Below are 23,798 nucleotides of genomic sequence, written 5' to 3' on the forward strand. Positions count from 1 at the left end.
ACAACTGCTGGGTCCCTACCTTGCAGAATAGGGTATGATCCACCCGACATTGTCGTTTCCCTTTTTTTTTCAACCCCTATCCTCCCCACCCCATCTTCCTTATGGTGGGGTTTTGGTGAAGTAGGGCCAAATTCTAAACTTCTAAGCAACGAGGTTGCTGGTGCTTAGGAGCAACAGTCAACCTGCTTGTCCATGAAGCTGACACCTCAGCCAGAATACAAGGATGCTTTATGTCACAGAAGACAGAAGGATCTCTGCTGAGTCTAAAAACATATCCAAGCTTTCCCCATCTTGAGTAAGGGGAGAGTACATAGTTTGCAGAACAGGAGAGGGAAGCTAATGTAGGTTTAACAAAGAAAATAATCTCATGAGTGAGTGGAGGGTTTATTGGATGTCGTTTTCAAAACATTTACAAAATGATTTTCCAGTGAACATAAATTCATAGCAATAAGGAAACCAACATCTTCAAGAAAGGGGAAGGGGCAGGCGGCAGGGGGTAATTTTACAACAATAAAACATGCAAAAATATGCCAGACGAGGAATTAAGTTAAAAAGATACCTATGATCATGGGGGATACCTGCCCACTGTTGACAGATTTCCATCCGAGCCAGCATGTTTCTGATGGAAGGCAAATGACTTGTGCCACACAACCTATCGGCAACACAACCTATTCAAAAATGAGATCCTACTTGATGTATTTTTCCATAAACTTTTTGTGAAATTCAGACCGCAGCGTGTCATTGACAAATCGTTTGTCTTTTTTCATCTCGTCTACACCTTTAGCGCAATTCTTGAAGACAACATCATCATCCCACCTAAAAGAGGAAAGGAACACATCAGAAGTTCTTCCAGAGACTTTGATCCATACTAAACTATTCAAGTATATTTCCCCTTCTGGAAGTTTTGAGTACAGAACCAGGAACCACCTATGTTAACATGTGTAGGCTGAACTGAATGACAAAAACAGCGATAATTTGCAAATAAAGAGAACAGAACAGAACAACAGAACAGAGCTGGAAGGACCTTGAAGGACTTCTAGTCCAACCCCCTGCTTAGGCAGGAAACCCTACACCACTTCAGACAAATGGTTATGCAACATCTTCTTAAAAACTTCCAGTGTTGGAGCATTCACAACTTCTGGAGGCAAGTTGTTCTACTGGTTAATTGTTCCAACTGTCAGGAAATTTCTCCTTAGTTCTAAGTTGCTTCTCTCCTTCATTAGTTTCCACCCATTGCTTCTTGTCCTGCCCTCAGGTGCTTTGGAGAATAGCTTGACTTCCTCTTCTTTGTGGCAGCCCCTGAGATATTGGAACACTGCTATCATGTCTCCCTTAGTCCTTCTTTTCATTAAACTAGACATACCCAGTTCCTGCAACTGTTCTTCATATGTTTTAGCCTCCAGTCCCCTTATCATCTTTGTGGCTCTTCTCTGAACTCTTTCTAGAGTCTCCACATCTTTTTTACATCGTGGCAACCAAAACTGAATGCAGTATTCCAAGTGTGGCCTTACCAAGGCATTATAAAGTGGTATTAACACTTCACATAATCTTGATTCTATTCCTCTGTTTTTGCAGCCTAGAACTGTGTTGGCTTTTTTGGCAGCTGCTGCACACTGCTGGCTCATATTTAAATGGTTGTCCACTAGGACTCCAAGTTCCCTCTCACAGTTACTACTACCCTGTTTCCCCAAAAATAAGACATCCCCTGATAATAAGCCCAATCAGTCTTTTGAGCGCATGAGCCTCCCCCAAAAAATAAGCCCTCCCCAAAAATATTTAAATACATGCACAGCTGGTCCCTGCCATTTCCTCTGGTTAGGTTTAGGGAGACGGAGCTGGAAATCAGGTAAGACGGCAAGAGGAGCCCCATCTTACTCCACATACCCCAAAATAATAAGACCTCCCCCAAAATAAGGCCAAGAGCTTATTTCAGGGTTCAAAAAATATAAGACAGGGTCTTATTTTCGGGGAAACACGGTATTGAAGTACCACCTATACTGTACCTGTGCATTTTGTTTTTCTTGACTAAATGTAGAACCTTATATTTTTCACTATTGAATTTCATTTTGTTAGATAGCACCCAATGTTCAAGTTCAATGAGTGGGACTATGGCCAGATTAAAGACCAACCGTCCTCAGAAACTTCATCTTGGTTAAGAAACTCTTGAGAGAAGGAGAAGGAGGAACAGCATATTACAGAAAACAAAGAAACAACTGAAACTCCTACGAAATCTGAGTCATGTGTTAAAATAGGCTATCCTGAATGTAATAAAAGAACTTATGGGTGCTCCATCACTGCAGGTTTTTAAGAAGAAACTGGACAACCATTTGTCTGAAATTGAGCAGGAGGTTGGATTAGAAGACCTCCAAGGTCCCATCCAACTCTGTTACTCTATTACTCTGAATGCGGTTAACAGTTAAGAGCTATTTGGACAGTGGTAAAAAGTAATTTGAAGTATCACCAGAAATATTTTTCTGTATATAGTTAAAACACTGCACATCTGATGTTAATTGAAAATGTCAATATATTTATGTTTTTTTAAAACTCAATAAAGTTTTTTTCAAAAAAAAAAAAGCTATTTGGACAGGTAAAACAAAGGCCTAATATTATAATTTTCCCCGGATAGCCCTGATTTTATTTATATTACAGATCTCCCTAAACGGAAGTTTATGAATGCATATTTGAGTTGATTACAGAAACCATACAGACTGTCCTTCAGTTATGGCCATGACAGAACCTGTCCATTTTGCTCATAAGTCATGATGGCCAGTAAAACAGGTCAGTCACATCACCCACCCAATTTTTATTATCGTTTTTGCAGTGGTTGTTAAGCAAGTGCAGCAGTTATAATGTGAATATGGAGTTTGTTAAGCAAACCTAAAATGGATTAAAGGCATAGTAAAATGTGATTAAATGATGCTGCAAACGACTGTTTGCCAAGCATCCAACATACAGCCACGTGACTGCAGTCCCACCCCCACCAATAGTTGTCACTTCTAATCCAGGTTGTAATTAACCCACAGGTAGGTCCATCACAACTGATCTTAAGTTGAGGATTTAGCATTATACAAATAAGTAAAAAAAACTTAGCTATATCTGGCAACATCTAAACGGTAGTCAGAAACAGATTCAGACAAATAGAATCTAAGGATCTGTTGTGCAAGACACAAATTTTCCTGTGTGTAGGGAAGACGTAAGATTTAAAAATGCGGATATTGCTTTGTTTCCCAATGGAAAACAATGAAATATAAATTAATTATCTGGGAATGGAGGAATTTTAAAATGTGCCCTGACCCCTTTTCTTATGTACATTTTAGTGAATTTTTTTTTCCTCTAGTTCTAGATTTCTATCTCTGAATCTGAGCCTGGGAAAATTCTATCAATCCTAAAGATTTGGTAGAATCCAAGAGCTTGGATTAAATCAATTACAGAGGAAACATTGTTATCCCGTGTGGGCTGAAAATGAAACCCTAAAGTAACAATATTAAAACTGTAGAACTAAGTAGGGCTTTTAAAACAATAATAGAAAAAAGAAACAATAACACTTTCGCTGATTAAGCTCACAGTTATGTGCAGAACTCACTGAGGAATGGTAGGTGCCAAAGAGTTCTGGCATATTCTATTTCAACCCCTCCATGACAGTCCAGTCTATTCTGGAATAGACAGTCCAGAAGTATCTATTCCATGCTGGTTCAGCACTTTCTGCTAAGTAAAATGTTCAATTTTGTACATCCTGGTGTACAGCCTCTCTTGTAAACAAGCTCTTGTTTATTTGCCTATACTCTGAGCATAGGGAAAGTACAGGGAAATAAATAAGTAACAGAAGAGTGAATTTGTAGTTACAGGAAGACAATTGCGTATTTATATGTGTAACAGAGATCAAGGACTTGAAGGCCTTAAATGCCTGTTCTCTGCTTTACGATTTTCTCTTCAAACAATTCAATTAAAATCCAATTTAACTGTTTTGGAATTATGACTCTTATTCACAATCCAGTGGGCAAAAAAGCTGAGAATCAATTTAATGCACCATTAACATCTCCATACCTTCGCTTCACTTTAAAATTTGTTTGAGGTTGTACTGGTCCTGTAAGGTTCAGCAAAGGGTTACCGCTTAGGATATTTTCCATCCGTATCCTCTCCTCTTCAGCTTTTTGTTCTTGTTCCTGCCAAGAGAAGGAAAGGTGGGCTCCATGCTTTTATAAAAATGGACTGTTTCCTTTTCAGATCCCTGCAGAAGCAGCTAAAGAGTCAGCCTCAAGTCATTTTGCAGTGCATTCCAAGTTTCTTTTTTTTAAATGTTTGTAGTGCCAGGTTTCCATTTCTGAAATAAGCATATACCAAATACAGGATGGAAGCCAGAGATTGTTCTGAGGTTTTGGCTTTTTGTATCCAGGGCAGTCCTAGAGGAGATCAACCCTTCAAACAGCCGAATTGCTGACCTTTCTGATCGACAAGCTCGGTGTCTTAGCCACTGAGCTACCTAGTTTGGCTCCCAGGTAAGTGTAGGGAGGCCTCTTAGGCCCAAAACAGGGCGCAGGGGGTGGGCCGGGCCCTCCATGGCCCATTTTCACTGCCAGGAGACTGGAGGGAGGCCTACTAGGCCCAAAATGGGGCGCAGGGGAGGCGGTGTGTCATTCCCCCACCCACCCCGCAGCCCATTTTTGCATCCAGGGGGGCCCAGGAGGCTGAGTGCTGCCTGTCACACACCCCTGGCCACGCCCACCATGGCCACGCCCACCCAGCCGGTCATTAAGGCAGAGAAAACCGGTTATTAAATTATTTGAATCCCACCACTTGTATTAAGACTATATGAAAATCCAAACTACACGTAGTTCACGACTTACTACCTTAATGTACCCTGCCCATTACGGTCGTAAGTCATCAGAGTTGTAAAGCAGACCACCATGTGACCGGATCTGTTTTACAACCTTTTTTTGCAGCAGTTGTTAAGCAGTCACCATGATCATTTTGTTTGCTAGGCGCCATTTTGTTGTGCGTGTGTCAAAACCAGACGTAAATGCCGTCATGTGTGAATGAGGGTACGTGTCACAATTTCAGAACCAGGTTATAAGTACCTGGGGAAGGGGGTCTGTTGTGACTTTGTGCAATCGCTAAGCCATCGGTCGTAAGTCAGGGACTATCTGTAGAACATGCCTGGATAGCTTTTATTAAAAGCAACCCGCGGAGGGAAGCCCATAAGAGATAAAGAGATAACATCTTTTTTCCTAATCATCAACTGGATTCATTTTGCTGTATCTTAAAACCGTCATTCCCAGTCTTGCTTTCCAGGAGGACAAAGAATCGTTCTTGGCTGACTTCTACTTAGCAGCCTTTTTAAGTATTTGAAGTTTTGCTATCCTATCCTCACCCTTATTTTTTCTCAAGGCTCAATATTGCTAACTCATTTAATCTCTCTTCACAGGCCTCGGTTTCTAATCTCCTGATTATCCTTCTTGTCCTTCTCGGAACCTATTCCGAGCGTGTCAGAATCCTTCCTCAAATGTTAAAGAGTCCCTTGAGGTGAGATCTGCCCAGTGCAGGGTGGAATGGAATTCTGATTTTTCAAGAAGTAATTTACACGATTGTCAAACTGTAATGCTATTGATAAATCCTAAATATGCATATCGTAATGGTAAGGTTATTTAAAACCACCCAAGAACGTCGCTCGTAGCAAACCAGACCCAAGGATGCACATTTTCAGCACACATACAATAAAAATGGCCAGGGAATTTGAAACGTCGGTTCCTGAGTGACAGCTTCAACTTTTAACCTTGGGTTTGGCTTGGAAACAAAAATGGTTCCAGTGCTTATCCCTGGGATGAAATTGGAGAGCGAATACCAACTGATTTAGTTTGGGCCAGGTGGTAAAAGATAATACCACTTGCATCCTCCACAAATAGCGTGTAATCTGGAGATTGGAGGCAGATCAAGCAAGCATAAATATTAAGATAAAAAGCCAATCGCACTAATTAAAAAAAAACAAATGTAACAGTTAAATTCAGGATGTGGGAAATCCAGACTTTTCACTCAAGTTTTTCTCAGGGCACTACAAGATTTGTGAAAAGAGACGTGTAAAAATCCTTTGCAGGGTAAAAAGAAAACCTGGTAACAACTTAAACAGACCCTTCAGTTAAGTAACTAAAGTATTCAAAGTCATTAAAATGTTTAATCTTATTCGTATGCTACACTTCACCTAAATGGAACTACCGTGTATCCCCGAAAATAAGACCCTGTCTTATATTTTTTCAAACCCTGAAATAAGTGCTTGGCCTTATTGCCATACGCTCAAAAGCCCGATTGGGCTTATTATCAGGGGGTGTCTTATTTTGGAGAAAACAGGGTATTCTATTTGATCCATTCTATAAATATTGTCTTATTAACAACAACTACAAGTTGAAGCCAACCCAACTAATGTCATTTACCTTAAGTTTGATCCTTTACTGGTATTCAATATAATTTTGTCTTGCGCTGCTTTCTGGCTAAAAGGTAAACTCAATGTCTTACATGCTCATAATTTTAATTTTAATAACATACATAAGCTCCATGTATTCCTCGCCGTCATTTCCCAGACAGGGGTATTAGTTACCTCAGATATAGAGCATACTCATAAACAGAATTCAGGACAAGCATAACATTCCAGAAATGCTGAAGCTCAGCAGGAGATCACATGGCTTTGATACGGGAACGTAACGGGGTTAAACCAGCCACGGAAAGAATTCCAGGCTGCAAAATTGTGCAGGGCAGGCGGGGTGGGGAAACGATTGCCCGACGGCTTAGAGAGTAGCTGCCAATCAGAGCAAAGATGACTGTACTTGGTAAGCCAGCTCTCCAGTGCAGGATAAACAGTTTGATAAATTCAAAGGAGAAGCCAAAGAAGCATAGCATGTTTCCCCAAAAATAAGACCCTGTCATATATATATACATATATATATATATATATATATATATATATATATATATATATATATATATATATATATATTGCCACCAAAAAAGGAACCAGGTCTTATTTTCGGGTGGGGGGGAGATGTCATCCGCTGACTAACCTCACTTGCGTGCGTCACCCTAGCCTCCTTTTCGCTGTCAGAGGCCAACAGGAACTTCTTCTGTGGCCGGCAAGGCTTTCCTGAAGGCTTCTGCAGCTAACAAGAGCTCCAGATTGATCCCGAGCTTTGTTATCAGCTCTGTAGGCCTTCAGGAAAGTCTTGCCAGCTGCAGAAGAAATGGGCCGGCGAGGCAGGTGTCGGGCAGAGGTGGGTTTCAGCAGGTTTTGATCAGTTCTGGAGAACTGGTAGTGGAAATTTTGAGTAGTTCGGAGAACTGGTAAATACCACCTCTGACTGGCCCCGCCCCCATCTATTCTCTGCCTCCCGAGTCCTAGCTGATCGGGAGGAAATAGGGATTTTGCAGTAACCTTCCCCTGGAGTGGGGAGGGAATGGAGATTTTTACAGTATCCTTCCCCTGCCACGCCCACCAAGCCACACCCACAGAACCGGTAGTAAAAATTTTTGAAACCCACCACTAGTGTCGGGGTGCGTGAGGCCTGGATACAACTGTCCAAAGGTAAGTAGTAGGGCAGCTCCACCCCCACCCACCCCCATTCCCACCCTAGCTTAATTTTTATCTGTGTACTCTGGAATGGGCGGGATCTTAATTAGGGCTTATTTTGGGGAGTAGGGCTTATATTGGGCGCAAGTGTAAAAATCAAGCTAGGACTTACTTTCAGGGTGGGTCGTATTTTCGGAGAAACAGGGTAGCAAATGATCATAATTGAGGCTGGGTGATGCTTTATATTTGATTTAAAAAAACCTGGAAAAAACCCCCAAGTGCTTTGGTGCACCATGGCTCAGAAACAGGGGTCCTATTTGCAATAAAAAAGAGCCTTGGTGGCGCAGCAGACTAAAGCACTGTTAAGTAACACCAGCTGCCTGCAATTACTACAAGTTCAAATCTCACCAGGCTCAAGGTTAACTCAGCCTTCCATCCTTCCGAGGTAGGTAAAATGAGGACCCGGATTGTGGGGGCAATAAGCTGACTTTGTATAAAAAAGAACACCGCTTAGGGCCCCCCCAAAAGCCCTACTAAGCAGGTATATACAAAAGTTAGTCGGCTATTGCTTAACGCATTGTAAGCCGCCCTGAGTCTCCGGAAAAGGGCGGCATATAAATTGAACCAATAAATAAATAAATAAATTCTTTTAATTCTCTCCTGAATCACAAAGCTGCCCTCTGGTAGATAAAATGAAGTAGCTGATTTAAAGAGTGACAAGAGAGGTACTCCCAAATGCGTCGAAGCATGTTTTTTAGATTCAAACCTGTAGCACTGCACACCCCTAGTAATAACAAGTTTATACAATGATCTAGCACTGGAATATTTTGATATTCCCTGGAATTTTGTAGCGATTCTCAGCCATCCAGGTCAGGGTTGACTTAAACGTGCTTTTTCGGGAGGCAATTGGACTTCTCTTGTTTTTTTTTCTTTTGAAGACATTTCACTTCTCATCCAAAAGCTTCTTCAGCTCTGACAGGATAGTGGGGAATGGAAGGATTTATATTTCTTGAAGACAGCTGGTCATTTGCATCCTTTTTGGGGGGTTGTTGAAGCACTTGGAGGTTTATCTGTGTCCTCAGGGTCACCTGAGTGGTGCTCCTGGTTCCTGTAGTACCAGCTGTCTGCAAGGAATATAAATCCTTTCATTCCCCACCATTCAGTCAGAGATGAAGAAGCTTCTTAGAAGAGAAGTGAAACATCTTCAAAAGAAAAAACAAGGAAGTCCAATTGCCTCCTAGTGTTCTACTAGAACCGTGATGGTTCTAGTAGTGGCACACACGCCTTCGTGCGTGCGGCAGTGCAGGAAACTGGAAGAGCTGGTCTTCCGTTATCCTGGGTGATCATGCGCGCCGGCCAGCCTGATTGTCGCATGTGCATGTACACCAGAAACCCGGAAGGCTAGTTGGCCAATGAGCATGTGTGTGCTGGAAACCGGAAATTCATTTTCAGGTGCACGCATGTGCCCCTGGGTAGCTCCTCTTACGGGTTGCGGTGCAGACTAGCGTGCATGTGCTCCTTTTTGGCACTCAGTGCCGAAAAGGTTCGCCATCACTGCACTAGAAGGAACATTCCCAACAGTTTTATGGAAAAAAAATGGCTTTTTCTTCGTGATGTTCTGGAAAAGATTTCAGGTTGGGGTCCAGACCACATCCAGAAAAGACCACCACAAAACAAGACAATTGGTGCATTCTGGAAGAAAAAAGTTGAACTTTCCTGGGAATATCCAAGCAAACTGTTCCTGTACTAAGGAATTTTGCACATCCCTCATTCGAGCTGCAGACCAGCCTTCCCCACCGTGGTGCCCTCAGATTCCTACTCCCACCATTCTTTGGCCAATCTGGCTGAGCAAGATAGAAACTGCAATTCAGTTCATCTGGATGGTGCCTGACGGGAAACTTTACATCGAACAGCTTCTAGCAGCCTCTAGTGGTACTAAAGGACTGTTTCTAGAAATAATATTTGAATCGGGGAATGGCAAAATGTTCCAAATTCAAAATCATTCTGAATTGAAAGTTTTGCACATTCCTAGCATATATGCAATGACTGGTTTGCTCTGATATAATGGACAAGACTGGATTGTTGGTATCTCTGGATTACCAAGAAATGAATTAAATCTGTTTACTTACATCAGAGGCCCAACAATTCTCCATATGGGGCTGCTCCTTTGTGAACTGCCAGCTCTCTATTCTTGTTAACAAACTGCTTTTATTAGTGAAATAGACCTTACTCTCTCCTAGCACGTTTCACAACTATAAAATACTAGCTGGACGCCCGTGCTTCGTTACGAAACTATGTGATCGGGCGTGATAAATCGACCCTTAAAGCCTGAAATGTAATGTAGAATGTGTAACTCCGTAGCATCAGAGTATGTTAATATAAGGCAACTGGCAGTCGGAACAGAGGGGGAGGGGGAGTAGAATGTCCCAGCCCGCAGGCTGGATGAGTCACGTGCTGGCCACGCCCAAGCCTGGTTTAGCGAAGGGGTAGCATCAGAGCGTGTTAATATAAGGCAACTGGCAGTTGGAACAGAGTTCCTTTCAGGTGGGGAGGGGGAGTAGAACGTCTAACTCCTTAGCATCACAGCGTGTGAATATAATACTGTATATGAAATACTAATAATCTGATGGTCATTTCTTAGCGAGTACCTAGAAGCCAAGAGGAACATACATGTCAAATTTCAAGTTTGTAGGCTTTACCGTTCTGGAGATTTCGTAATGAGTGAGTGGTATTTGGCTTTTATATAGATAGATAGATAGATGCTTTGGCTAGATTTTACGTCAATAAGCATCTTTTTTTCCCAGCAGCCTCTCATAAGTGAAACTGAAAATAATGCAGTTCTAAAACACTTGGCAATGAGGCGCTACTTACTTTACCATCGCTTGGAAAAACGATTTACAACTGTTAGGTGAAAAGGGTTTTTGGCAGGAAAATAAGAATAGAAGATAGCTGGTGTTCATCGTATCCAAACTCCATACCTTTTCCATCTCATAGAACCTAAATCATTCTCTTTTAACAACCCCATAATCCCTTGCGGGGTGGAGTCTGGGCAACTGAATAGAGATGAGTGTTTACTGGCCAGATGCCCTTCCTGTCGCCAATGCTGAGCTTTTTTTTCAGCAGATATATTCCCTGTGTGCCCAGAGAGAGAAATATCTGCCTCTACCTAGGATCGAACTCACAGCCTCCTGATTCTGAGGCGAGAGCTCCACCTCTAGGCCACCACTACACTCAAATCTCATAGAATCTAAATGTGCCCATCTAATCAAATGTACACCATCAAAGCTGACACAGCCAGAGCATAGAAAAATCAAGGAAGTAGGGCAAGATCGGAAGATGTGGAGAGACCTGGCCCATAGAAACATCAAGAGCTGGACACGACTGGATAACATTATCATCGATCAAATGCAATTTCAGCAGCAGAGTTATGAAAGAATTTCTCCCCAAATAAAAAAAGAATCATTTTCAATAAATACAGATAGTCCTCAACTTACAACAGTTCACAAAGGGACTGTTTGAAGTTACAACGGTGCTGAAAAAAAGTGACTTGTGACCATTTTTCACGCTTATGACCATTGCCGCGCCCCCTAGGTCACGTGATTTACATTCGGATGCTGAAGGGGTTGATATTTTCGTGACGGTTGCCGTCTACCAGGGCTCCCAAATCGCCTTTTGCAACCTTCAGACAAACCAAGTCAGTGGGGAAGCCAGATTCACTTAACAACCATGCTACTAATTTAACAATTACAGGGATTCGCTCTACAAATGTGACAAGAAGAGTCGTAAAATGGGGCAAAACTTAACAGATTTTTCACTTGGCAACATAAATTTTGGGCTCAACTGTGGTCGTAAGTTGAGGGCTACCTCTAATGGTAGCCCTAGAACAGGGGTGTCAATTTCATTGAGGGCCGCATCAGGGTTTTGTTTGACCTCGTGGGGCCAGGGTAGGCGTGGCCAGCTCGACGTCACTCATGTGGGGGCACCTGTGGTGGCCAAGTACTAAGGCAGGACTTCCCACAGACCCACCCCACCCCCACTCTCATTATAATCTTCCTTCCTTCCTTCCTTTCCCTCCTTTTCTTCTTTTTCCTTCCCTCTTCATTTTCCTTTCTTCTTCCTTCCCCGCTTTCCTTCTTTTTTCCTTCCTTGCTCTTCCCATCTTTTTCTTTGTCTTTCCTCTTTCCCTTTCTCCTTTCTTGCATGCTCAAATACAAAAGGGCAAACATTTTTTTTTGTTTTTAGTTTGTTTTTCTAGCCCTCTGCCAGTGAAAACAGAGCTCGGGGAAGCCGCGAGCAGCCCCCCCCGGCCCCTTTTCGGCCGCGACAGCTTCCTGCAGCCCTCTGCCAGTGAAAACGGAGCCAGTTTTTGCTGGCAGAGTCCCCACAGGCCAGTCCTTTGCCATTTTCAGGGCGGCCCTGCGGGTCAGATCTAAGTATCCCAAGGGCCCAGATTCGGCCTGCTGGCTTCGAGTTTGACACTTCTGCCCTAGAAGGTATCCATCAGCTACCTATCTTCATTTTGTCATTTCATCAGCAAACTTAAATCATGCGTTTACCTTCCGGGCTTGCTCTTCAGCTCGTTCCTTTTTTATCTTCTCTAGCTCAGCTAACAGAGCAGCTGTATCGTCGTCACTCTCTTCATCATAATCTTCCTCCTCTTCCTCCTCCTACAAATGGAGCAAAACCAGCAGACTGTTCATTTTATACCCAAGAGGAGTGTGCAATGTTTCAGATTCCATTCCAGAAAGGAACTCTGGATGGCACAAAGGCCCAAACACAGCCCTTCTCTACCACTGACCGAATTAAGCCTGCTGCTTCCCAAGATGCAGCTGCTTTAAAAACAGACAGGCGCTTCCCTTGTGCTCTGACGCCTCTTTTCCAATTTATTTCTGAAATGCAACTAGTACCCTCCTGCTAGTGTAAAATTTGTTAATTCCAGTTCCCTGGGTCATATCATAAAACAGGTATATATAATGCACTTATCAAGCAACTAACCAAACAAACTTGTACCTGTGAGAAAAAGGTGTAAGTTTATTCAATTGGCAATTTCCAGTTTTCCAATCAAGATTGTACCAAGCAAGCATACGTTACAGTTTTAAATTTTTACCACAGAAATCATCACTCACCAAAGATTTCTTTCCGTTTCTGATTCCTCCTAATTGAACATGAAAATTTTCAAATGAAACGTATTTTGGGAGGGGGGGTGGATCATGTATGCAACGGGCCTGGTGGCTCAGCAGACTGATAGCATTGTGATTAACACCAGCTGTCTGCAATTACGGTAAGTTCGAATCTCACCAGGCTCAAGGTTGACTCAGCCTTCCATCCTTTCTAAGGTAGGTAAATTGAGGACCCAGTTTGTGCGGGCAATAAGCTGACTTTGTATAAATATACAAAAGTATGAAGGCTATTGCTTAACGCGCTGTAAGCCGCCCTGAGTCTCTGGAGAAGGGCGGCATATAAATCAAATTTAAAAAAAAAACAAAAAAACCTTGAGACCATTTTTAAGCTACCGTATTTTCAATTCAGCTCTGTATCCATCTTCTTAGGTTCAATCACAACATATATTATTTAATATAGGCCTAGGTTTCTAATAATAATAATTATTAGATAGATTTAATTGAAACAAAAATACATAAAAAGGTAAAGGTTCCCCTTGCATATATGTGCTAATCGTTCCTGACTCTAGGGATCGGTGCTCATCTCCGTTTCAAAGCCGAAGAGCCAGCGCTGTCTGAAGACATCTCCATGGTCATGTGGCCGGCATGACTAAATGCCAAAGGCGCACGGAACGCTGTTACCTTCCCACCAAAGGTGGTCCCTATTTTTTCTACTTGCATTTTTTACGTGCTTTCGAACTGCTAGGTTGGCAGAAGCTGTGACAAATAACGGGAGCTCACCCCATTACATGGCACTAGGGATTCGAACCGCTGAACTGCCAACCTTTTGATCGACAAGCTCAGCATGTTAGCCACTGAGTCATTGCTCAGTGAAGCCACATAGAAGCCAGTATATTGCAATATATTCACTTCAACCAATTTTAATGGTTCTGCATTAAAAATGCAGGAGAAAAACATTTTAGAAAATAAAAACGATGGGAGTCAAATCCCAGTGCTTTGTCATGTGTGTGAAAAAAAACCCGGAAGTTGAGATCCTAGAGTTATGGGATATTATAAGGAGTGGCAGGAATTTTGCTGTCCAATAAATGGATGTTTAGTGACTGGCCACACCCTCTGGTGCAGCAGTTTTGGGAAAGCATGTTTAACATTGAAAGCGGCTGGGTGACCTTGGGCTACTCCCTCTCTCAAGCCACCTCACAAGATTGTTGTGCGGAAAATAGGAGGAGAAAGGAGATTTAGATATGCTCACCTCACCGCCTTGACTTGTTTATAAAAATAACAAAGGCGGGATATAAACAAAATAAATATTCTCAAAATTTCAAAAGTGCTTATCAGTTAAAAAAAAAAAAGATTTGGCAACTAAATGGATGTTTACGAGGATGTTTACGATTCCCAAAGTTTAAGAAGGAAGATGTCAGATCCACCATTGTGCCTCATGCCAGTATGCTTGTGGAGATAGGAGATGGCATGCTTGGGATTTTTCCACTTGCGTTCGCTTGGAAATTTGGGAGGGGGCCTGTCTTCGGAGATGGGACGGACTTCTTTCCAGCTGGTTTTCGCCAGGTTCCAAGGCCATTGTGCCCTGAGTGTGAACTGTTATCTGCCTAGCACCGTGATGGTGAACTTATGACACGCGTGCCACAGGTGGCATGTAGAGCCCTCTCTGCGGGCCTGCGAGCCATCACCCCAGCTCAGCTCCATTGCGCATGCGCATGTGCCTCCCGCCGGCCAGCTGAGTTTCGGGTCTCTGCCGCACATGCGGGGGTGGGGGGGCGCAGGGTGTGTGTGCGGCGCCCCCCTGCAGCCCATTTTTGGTCCCAGGAGGCTGCATGGAGGCCTGCTAGGCCCAAAACAGGGCTCAGGGGGAGTCGTGCCGCATGTGCGGTGCACACGGGGGGGGGCATTGCATGTGCATTGCATTATGGGTGCCGGCACATGTGTGCGCACGCTTTTGGCACATAACGACAAAAAGGTTAGCCATCACTGGCTTAGCACCTCAGTGTTCTCAAAATATCTTCTCGGCATCGCATTGGCTGCCGGTAGACTGGTAAGACAGGTTGGGACTGGGCAATCGATGGAATTGTTTTACGCTTTGGTGCAGGACCTTCAGATTCCGCCTGACTTTACTGCATCCAGTTTCTCTCAGTAAAAATTCTTTTGATTCAACTCAATGGATTCAAGAGTCGTGTTTTCCTGAGGGGGCCGCCTGGCCCCACCGACAGAAAAGCTCTATGGTTTGCAATACCTGTAAAGATTCCCATTCTAACCATTCCAAAATTCTAACATCTGGAAGCTCATATGTCAGTCTTCTACATTAATCCAGTTTGAGGGAAGAGCACTCCATTTTGTAAACTACAGCGGCAATGGTTATGCCCATTTATTTTGATTTCACAGAAAAACCTGGGCCTCACAGTCAATTCTAAAAACTCGAAGTCCACTGAATCCACCCCTTCCTTCCTCACAATTGAGTGGCAGAGAGCGGATGCCATGTAGCATCCGCAGCAGACTCAATCTTGAGTCAAAAAATTGATCGGGACAGAAGTGACGACCTTAATCCTTATCTGACCTGGACTGCACCAACAGTCACAGCAGAGGAGCTATGAGTGGATCAAGGCAGGCCACGGAGAAGAGAACCGCCGAGTGCCCAAACGGTCTGAAATAACATACGTCAGTCAAAGGGTCATCTGCATCCAGGTTAGCGGCAGGGATTTGATCAAGGCGAGGTTTCTTTGAGACCGAAGAAGAAGTTGTGTGTTCTGGGAAAGAAACATAGCCACAAAAAAAAAAAAAAAAAAAAAAAAGACTTATAACCAAACAGCAATGAAAGAAAAGTGAATACCACAGAAAATGAAGCTGACAGGTTAAAAGAAAATGTTACTAGGTCACACCGATGTTTCAGTATATCCAAATTCTAATAAGAGTTGTATTACTGTTTCTCTCACTGAGAACAAGAAGAGGCAGAGGAAAGTGCTAAGTCTATTCCGGCTCTCAGGGATTTTTGCTTGTAAGACTGTAAACAGTCTTTAGAGTGAAGGAAAGAAGTTATTGAACATATTTTTCAGAATATAAAACGCACCTTTTTTCCCACTAAAAGTGAGTGAAAATTCAGGTGCGTCTTATAGACTGAATACAGGCATTTTTGGCTTCCCGAATCTCCGTGCATCACATTTTCGCCCTCCCCGGCCCCCAGAAGCACTCTGCAGTGCTCCACATGGCCCATTTTTGCCAAAAATGGGCCCATTTTTGGGCTCCCAAGCTCTCTGTGCATCATGTTTTCATCCTCCCTGCCCCCCAGAAGCACTCTGCAGGCCAAAAATGGGCACGTTTTTTGATGAAAATGGGCCTTGCAGAGCACTGCAGAGTGCTTCTGGGGGCCTGAGAGGGTGAAAATGTGCCACCTAGAGGTCTTGGGAGCCCAAAAATGGGCCGTGCAGAGCACTGCACAGTGTTTCTGGGGGCCTGGGAGGGCGAAAATCCGACGCGCGGAGGCCAAAAACTAATTTTTTTCTTGCTTTCCTCCTGTAAATGTAGGTGCGTCTTATAGTCCGAAAAATACGGTATATACCATTTTTTATCTATAGTGACAAGTTGTTGAGCTGGCCTTATATTAAGTAATTACACCCCATGGAATATTTTCAAATTTTACTTGAGTGAACCCCTTTTGAGCCTCTTGGGCCTGCATTTGATCCACGGCTATCGCCTCAGAGGCTGACCAACCACGCAAAACAGTCTCTTTGCTATGATGGCGGCACAAACCTCGCGCCGGCCTGTCTCGGTTCTTCTCTCTCACGGCAACTCTCTCCCTCTCCTCCAGCTCTCTCCGGAAATCACGGTTGCGCACCTCTTCAGGGGCATCCTGAGTGGTTTGCCTGAAAGAAGCAGCACATTAAAAGAAGGCGAGTCAAGAAAAGGAAGCTGATGCAGCACAGCAGACGAGAAAAATGAAATAAGAAGTGGGGAAGTGCAAAGCAACATGATCTGCTATTGGGAAAGTTTCCATCAGCCATTTTCTATTTTGGAACATAAAAACTTCTGAAAGTCTGTAGAGATTCTCAGTCATCCAGGTCACGGTTGTCCCAAAGGTGCTTTTTCAGGAGGCAACTGGACTGTCTTGTTTTTTCTTTTGAAGACGTTTCGATTCTCATCCAAGAAGCTTCTTCAGCTCTGACTGGATTGTGGGGAATGGAAGGATTTATATCCCTTGCAGACAGCTGGTCATTTGCATCCTTTTAGAGCAGCGGTCACCAACTGGTAGTCCATGGACCACTAGTGGTCCACAAGAAAATTTTGGTGGCCCGCAGAAAAATTATTTGAATTTTTTATACTGCACTAAATCAGGGGTCCTCAAACTACGGCCCCTGGGCCGGATACGTGCAATGAACATTTGTGTTGCTGCAGAGAGTCTCCGCCTTCGGGATCTTCTTGTGTGGGTCGGAGGGGGGCAGAAATTCTGACTTGGGGTCTGTTTCAGCCTCCCGGTGTGAGACTTTGGGCAAAGGCTGGAGGGAAGCATCACTGGTGGCGAAGAGTCGGAGGACCTTGTTCCAGTGGGACTGCATCATGGCCTGGAATTGGCTGACCATCTCAGCCCGCTGAGCCTCCAGGCGCCAGTACCTGGCCTTGCACTCCTGCAGGTCTTTTCTCTGCTTGGAAAGCCTATGCTCGTAGTCTTCAGTGAGGTGCTTTTGCTGAGCCTCCTTGAACTGAGCCAGCTGTTTTGCCAATTTTCTCGTGGTGGCTGTTTAACTCCAACAACTGTTTCCTGTTGGGGCCCTAAGGAGCCTGGGCAGGCAGGGGAGAAGTGGAGAGGCGAGTAGAGGCTGGCAAGGTGCCCCTCGACGTCAGTGACATCAAGTTGGCCATGCCCACCCAGTCACATGACCACCTAGCCACGCCCACCCAGCCGGTCATTAAGCAGATCATATTAGTTGTCCACAGGATTTAAAATTACGAATTTAGTGATCCCTGAGGTCCAAAAGGTTGGTGACCCCTGTTTTAGAGGGTCGTTGAAGCACTTGGAGGTTTATCTGTGACCTCAGGGTCACCTGAGTGGTGTTCCTGGTTCCTGTAGTCTGCAATTTTTCCTCTGGAAATCCATTCCTACTCCCACACCATCCAAAGGGTCTTCATCCCAAATTGGATAGCTAAAAGTCTGTAGAGATTCTCAGTCATCCAGGTCACGGTTGTCCCAAAGGTGGTTTTTCAGGAGGCAACTGAATTGTGTGGGATGGTGTGTGACCCACCTGAGATGATAAATTCATAAATCTCCAGATGCATCAGGTCTTCCCTTAAACAGAATACTTTCGTTGGTCAAGTGTGGTTAAGATACACAAGGAATTGGTCTCCGGTACAAATGGTAACTATACTGCACTGACAATACACTAGATGCCAGAAAGAAAACAAACGGCAGGCCTTCCTTTTTCAGGCAAAATAAAGCCCGCTACCAAAATCAATTCCCGCCATCACCACCACAAAAACTTGGCCTTTACCTATATTTGATTTTCGTATGAGAAGGAAGATCCCTGCTAGAATACTGCTTGGAGAGCTGACTTAGGTCCCCTTCTCCTTTCCCTCGTCCGCCTCTTGCAGGTTCAAAGGTTGGTCGAGCAGCGGTAGTCATCTTACAAGCATGGAATCAAACTCACACCATGGATGTCGGTTAAAACCTACAATAGTAAAACAAAAACAAAGCTTGGTCAATACATCTTATTCTAGGAAATGGTCCCCGTTACAGTTGCAGCCCCAATGTTATGTATCTTCATTTCTTAGCAAGCTATACTGGATTCAAGAGGTTCGGTGGTAATGAAGCCAACACAGAATGGCAGTTTTAAGCAGAGGTGTATCTTTATTCTACTGATGCATCTCAAAAACCCTAATGATACACCGTACTTACATTTTAAAATGTAGCAAAAAAAAATATAGTATTCTTTCTAATTTCCAAGGATTAAAATGGAAAAATGTGGGCAGATACAGAGCCAAAAAGTATTTTTAATATGAAATACACTTCTATTCTTTGGAAGTCTTGGAGGTTTTCTAAAAATCACTGTAAAGGATGACAAACAAGAACACTTATTTTTATTCTTACATCAAAGCTTCTATCAGAATTGTAAATGTATTTGGTTCATTCAGGTTTTTTTATTATTATTATTATTGTTATTAGTTTTAAAAGTAAAACAATGGACATTGCTCAACATCCCTGGTTTCTAACATTTATGTCAAAATCAAGTTAATAAGTAATCTATTCCTTGCTCTGTATACAAATTTACATACCTCCTACTTCATTATATAACAAGTATACAGTATTTTATTTCCTAACCAACTATGCATGCATTTAATAAACCAATATTACATTCACAAGTTAAATATACATTGATATATTAATATACATTGATATATACATTTCCAGACATTCGTTATCCCTTGTTTTTGGCATTCTTCCTCTTATCTAACCAATTATAAAATTTATTCCAGACTTCATAGTATTTTGATTCACTTTTGTCTTTGAGTTCTAACGTAAGTTTGTCCTTCTCTGCATAGCTGTAAATTTTGTGTATTTACCTCTTCTTTTGAGGGTATTTCTTTACACTTCCACTTTTGAGCAAATGCTAGTCTTGTCGTGGTAAGTATATGCAATATTAAATAGGTTACATTTTTGTCATATTTGCCATCTGTCATGCCCAGTAAGAAAAATTCCGGCTTAACTTCTATTTATTCTTACATCAAAGCTTCTATCAGAATTGCAAATGTATTGGGTTCATTCAGTTTTTGCTCTTCCTGTATCATGTCTCTGATAGCTTTCAGGTTATTACTTTCTCTCACAAGCCATTCATGATAGTTACTAAATAAAATTAAGGAAAACCTTGTCTACACTATCTTGGATGAACAGAGGGTAGGTGAGATTTAAATGCCATTTATTTACTTATTTAGTGTATGGCACATGTTAGCCAGGGATCACAGAGGTGGTTGACTGTCTCTGTGAAAGGAATTTTTTTGGGCAGTGTTATCTTCACCCGCAGGACACCTGAATGCCGATAGGCAATCTGGGAGGCTCCTTTCTTGTCCCTACGCGGTTTATTCGCTCAAGGGAATTGAGCCGCTGAGCTGCCAACCTCAACGGTGCACAGGCCTAGCGTCTTACCACGTGAGCCACTGTGACCCCCTTTAAATGCAATAAAATTATGTTAAAAACTACTTTTCAGAATTCCATGGCTACGAAGTAAAATCTGCATATAAATCTCACAGTAACCTTCCTTTGCTTTTTGCATCTGTGCAAACAGTGCATGCTTAAAACACAATATGGACAACTATAGTCTACTGGTGTGCAGCAGACTAAAGCACTGTTATTAACATCAGCTGCCTGCAATTACTGCAAGCTCAAATCTCAGCAGGCTCAAGGTTGACTCAGCCTTGCATCCTTTCTAAGGTAGGTAAAATGAGGACCCAGATTGTGGAGGCAATAAGCTGACTTTGTATAAATATACAAAAGTATGAAGGCTATTGCTTAACGCATTGTAAGCTGCCCTGAGTCTCCGGAGAAGGGCGGCATATAAATCAAATAAACTTTTTTTTTTAAAAAAAACTATTTGCTATCAGAGGCTTTTATTCTGTTCCGTAGTTAGAGCTGCTAGACACAGTGTGCTAGTGAAACAATTTCCTTTTAAGAAAAGCATGTTTTAGCAGCCAACCGGCAATGAGGCATCATTATGCTTGTCTTTAGGTGAAATGGGCGGCAAACAAATTTAATAAACTATCACTAGTTTATTTTTTAAAATGTAGAATAAGCATGTTCACATATCTGTTGTAAAGGAAATGTATTATGTTTAGGATTTCTTGATGCTCTTCAATCCTAAAGAAGCTCCATACACTTATGCAATATCAGATGACTTCCTTCAATACTTACCTATCATTCATTTAGGCATTTCCCTACTCATCTTATTACCAAGGCAGCAAATAACTGAATCGACAAGTTTCTATTATCAAGTTATAGATCTGTTGTTGGAAGGCTACCAAACACAATATAATTCATCTTTGCTTCTATACTAATAAAACATGACATCGATTATAACATTGATATTATTGAAATTAAGTTAAGACTACAATTAGCTCCTTGTATCAAATACATGCATCATAAACAGACCACTTTAATTTCAAAGAATTGAATCAATCTTAGTTAAAGATAAAGGTTTCCCTGTCCACTTGTGTCGGGCACTAGGGTAGGGTGCTCATCTCCATTTCTTGGCTGAGGGAGCAACCGTTGTCTGAAGACATTTTTCGTAGTCACATGGCCACCATGCCTATATGCCAAAGGCGCCCAGAACCTGTAACCTTCCCATCAAAGTGGTGCCTATTTATCTACTTGCATTTGCATGCTTTCCAACTGCTAGGTGGGCAGAAGCCCTGTTGTGTGGCTCTCGGATCTCGAAGCCGAACTGTCAGCTTCAGCTAACAAGCTCGGCATCTTTAACTGCTAAGCCATCGTGTCCCGTTCTGGATAGATTTGTATTGTGATTGCAATAGTTGCAATTATTACAATCACAACACAAATCTATCCAGCAACTATTTTTAAACACCCCAATCTGATGCATCATTTGAACTGGGGTGGAAACATAATCACAAAACAGCCTCCAAGTTCCTGATTCTAATCCAGCGGTCCCCAACTTTTCCCCAAGAGATGGGACTTCAACTCCCAGGATTCTCATTCATGACCGGGCCAGTTAAAAGGAATTGTGGGGGTTGAAGTCCACACACCTGGAAGTGCCCCAGGAGGAGGAGGAAAACATTGCTCTAATCTCACCTGAATGGATACCACTGTAAGGGAAAAGCTTCAGATCCACATGATTAGACTAACTCCTTTAATCCCCTCTGAATTCAGTCTCCCAAAAGATCATTTTGATGGACTCTTGAAAACTTAGACAGATTCATGTTTCCCCCCACCCCCAAATGCCATTACTCTGCTTAACAACTAAGTCCCATAACACTGTCAAATAATTTACTAAGGCTGAATTACTATTATTCTTCTCTTCCTTACTAGTATCTATCTCTTCCCACTTATTACTATAACCATGTTGCTTGTAGCTTTCAATTTATATTGTTTTTATTTGTACGATTTGATAGCTTATTAGTAACCTTGACTATCACTAAGTGTTGTTGTATCTTTTTATTCTTGATGAATGTATTTTATTCTCCTTATGTATACTGAGAGCATATACACCTAAGACAACTTCCTTGTGTGTCCAATCACACTTGGCCAATAACTCAACTCAACTCAACTCAACAACTCAACTCGTCTCGTCTCATCTCATCTAATCTGTAGGATACCACTATAAGGGAAAAGCTTCAGATCCACATGATTAGACTAACTCCTTTAATCCCCTCTGAATTAATCCAGTCTCCAAAAAGATCACTTTGATGGACTCTTGAAAACTTAAAAGACAGATTCATGTAGTTTCCTAGGCAGGAGAACATCGATAGTCTGCCAATATCACCTTTAAATCCCCAGTCTATTCTCCAGCCCTGGGATTTCCTGGTGGTCTCCCATCCCAGCATTGACCAGCCTCAATTTTTTTTCAAGCTCAACTGGAGATTGACCCCCCACCCGCAGACACGTCCTGTAAGGCACATCAATATTGTTATTCTGGATTGTACGTTGAGACTGAGAAAGAGCTTCCTCCCTCGCTCAAAGCCCTTCTCCTTTTGCAAGAAGGGGATTTGTGGGGGGGGGGGATAGGGCTGCTGGTCTACCTTACAGGGCTGTCGTGTCAATAGATTCTGCCTACCTAGGATTGCTTGAAAGCTCCGTAACACGTTTAAAAAAAATCCCCATCACAACATTTGTATTATAATTAAACCTACCTGCTGTAATGACTGACTTAAATGGAGCAGGTTCCGGCTTCTGAAGCACATACGAAGATCCAACCATGTAGCTCGACCCAAGGCTCGCAGTTACCACCGCACGGCTAGGCCCGCCCCGCCATTATTCCTCCCGCAGGCCAGCATCCACCGCACACGAAACCATAGAGAAACAACTCTAGGTAGAGTTTCTATAATAAAGAAAGAGGCTAGAGTGGCTCAAACGCTTAAGCTTCCGGTAAAATGTGATCAGGATTGGTCGGTTGGCTTCCCCGGGGGGCGGGGGAGGAAGGGGGCGGGATAAAACTGCGACGCTCTTAGCCGGATCTTTCTCGACCGCATTGCAAAGAGAAAAGGTACCGTAGTTCAGTTTTAGACCGGAAGTGAGAGCAAAGAGTTAAAGATAGAGCAAACCCCAGCATACTACTTCTGGTTTAAACTTCATGGGGAAAACAAGCACATGAACGAGTCTCGTCCCACATCGAAAGAGTATCGATTCCAAAATTCAGGAAGGTGCAATAATGCCTACTTCTTCCGACTGGCGGAGCATTTTTCCGTTTATTTTCCTTTAATCTCCTACTCTGGGGGGGGGGGAAGGGTCTATTGGAAACCGGAAGTGTAAAGAGTGCAAATCATTCTTATCTCTTAAAAGACTTTCTCTTAAAATAACAGGGGCGCTTGATTGAGTTTGAACTAAAAGGGGAGGAGCAAATCATGGAACGGGGCGGGGCCTGGGGAACCTGGTGGGTCTTTGTGCCTCCGTTATTCGTAATTATAGAGATGATCTTGTTGCGATTCCTATTTACAGAGTTTATTAAATGGGATATGAATTATGAATAGGTAGTTCTTATGCATGTGGAGGGCTCTATAGAGAGGAATGAATTGAAAAGCTTAAGTTGGTTCTTGGATGAGAAACCAAAAGAACAACAGAGTTGAAAAATTTTAGACTGTGCAGAAATGAATAGATTAACTTTGATGATTAAGGATAAGGAAGAGTCAGAATATTTTAAGATATGAAATCATTTTTACAGCTGGTTGGAAAAGAGATATAAATGACTAATATTGTAACTATGTATAAATGATGATTATAACACCCTTTTAGTAATGAATTGTTAGAATGGTTTGTATGAAGATGAAGGTAGAAGAAACTTATGGAAGATGGAGAAGAAGCTTAGAAGATAGCACCGAGATGTCACAGGGAAGGGAGGATTGATGTATTAAATGTTTGTTTGTCTTAAAAAATGAAAAAAATTATACAAAAAAAAAAAAGAACAACAGAG

General features: G+C 42.5%; 1 protein-coding gene across 1 annotated transcript; it reads right to left on the reverse strand.

The window, feature by feature from the left end:
* Positions 1–365: 365 nt before the first annotated feature.
* Positions 366–22,688, reverse strand: CWC15 (CWC15 spliceosome associated protein). Its single transcript, XM_060686214.2, has 7 exons — positions 22,522–22,688; positions 18,159–18,335; positions 16,426–16,538; positions 15,337–15,425; positions 12,106–12,216; positions 4,045–4,163; positions 366–816 (listed from the first exon to the last, which is right to left on the reverse strand). Exons 2-7 carry the CDS (start codon positions 18,287–18,289, stop codon positions 687–689), a joined length of 693 nt encoding a protein of 230 aa, XP_060542197.1. The 5' UTR covers positions 18,290–18,335; positions 22,522–22,688; the 3' UTR covers positions 366–686.
* Between the last annotated feature and the right edge of the window lie 1,110 nt (positions 22,689–23,798).

Source organism: Pantherophis guttatus, chromosome 5 (assembly GCF_059756535.1).
Source record: "Pantherophis guttatus breed Tessera chromosome 5, ASM5975653v1, whole genome shotgun sequence".
Classification (NCBI taxonomy): Eukaryota; Metazoa; Chordata; class Lepidosauria; order Squamata; family Colubridae; genus Pantherophis; species Pantherophis guttatus.

What these genes read in the sequence shown, in the direction of transcription:
- CWC15 (XM_060686214.2), bottom strand. Translation starts at nt 18,289, where the DNA reads ATGACTACCGCTGCTCGACCAACCTTTGAACCTGCAAGAGGCGGACGA. An exon ending in CATACGAAAATCAAATATAG is followed by an intron (nt 16,539 to 18,158) that starts GTAAAGGCCAAG and finishes TGCTTCTTTCAG; the next exon opens with GCAAACCACTCAGGATGCCC. An exon ending in AATTTTAAAGTGAAGCGAAG is followed by an intron (nt 817 to 4,044) that starts GTATGGAGATGT and finishes TTCCTCTTTTAG; the next exon opens with GTGGGATGATGATGTTGTCT.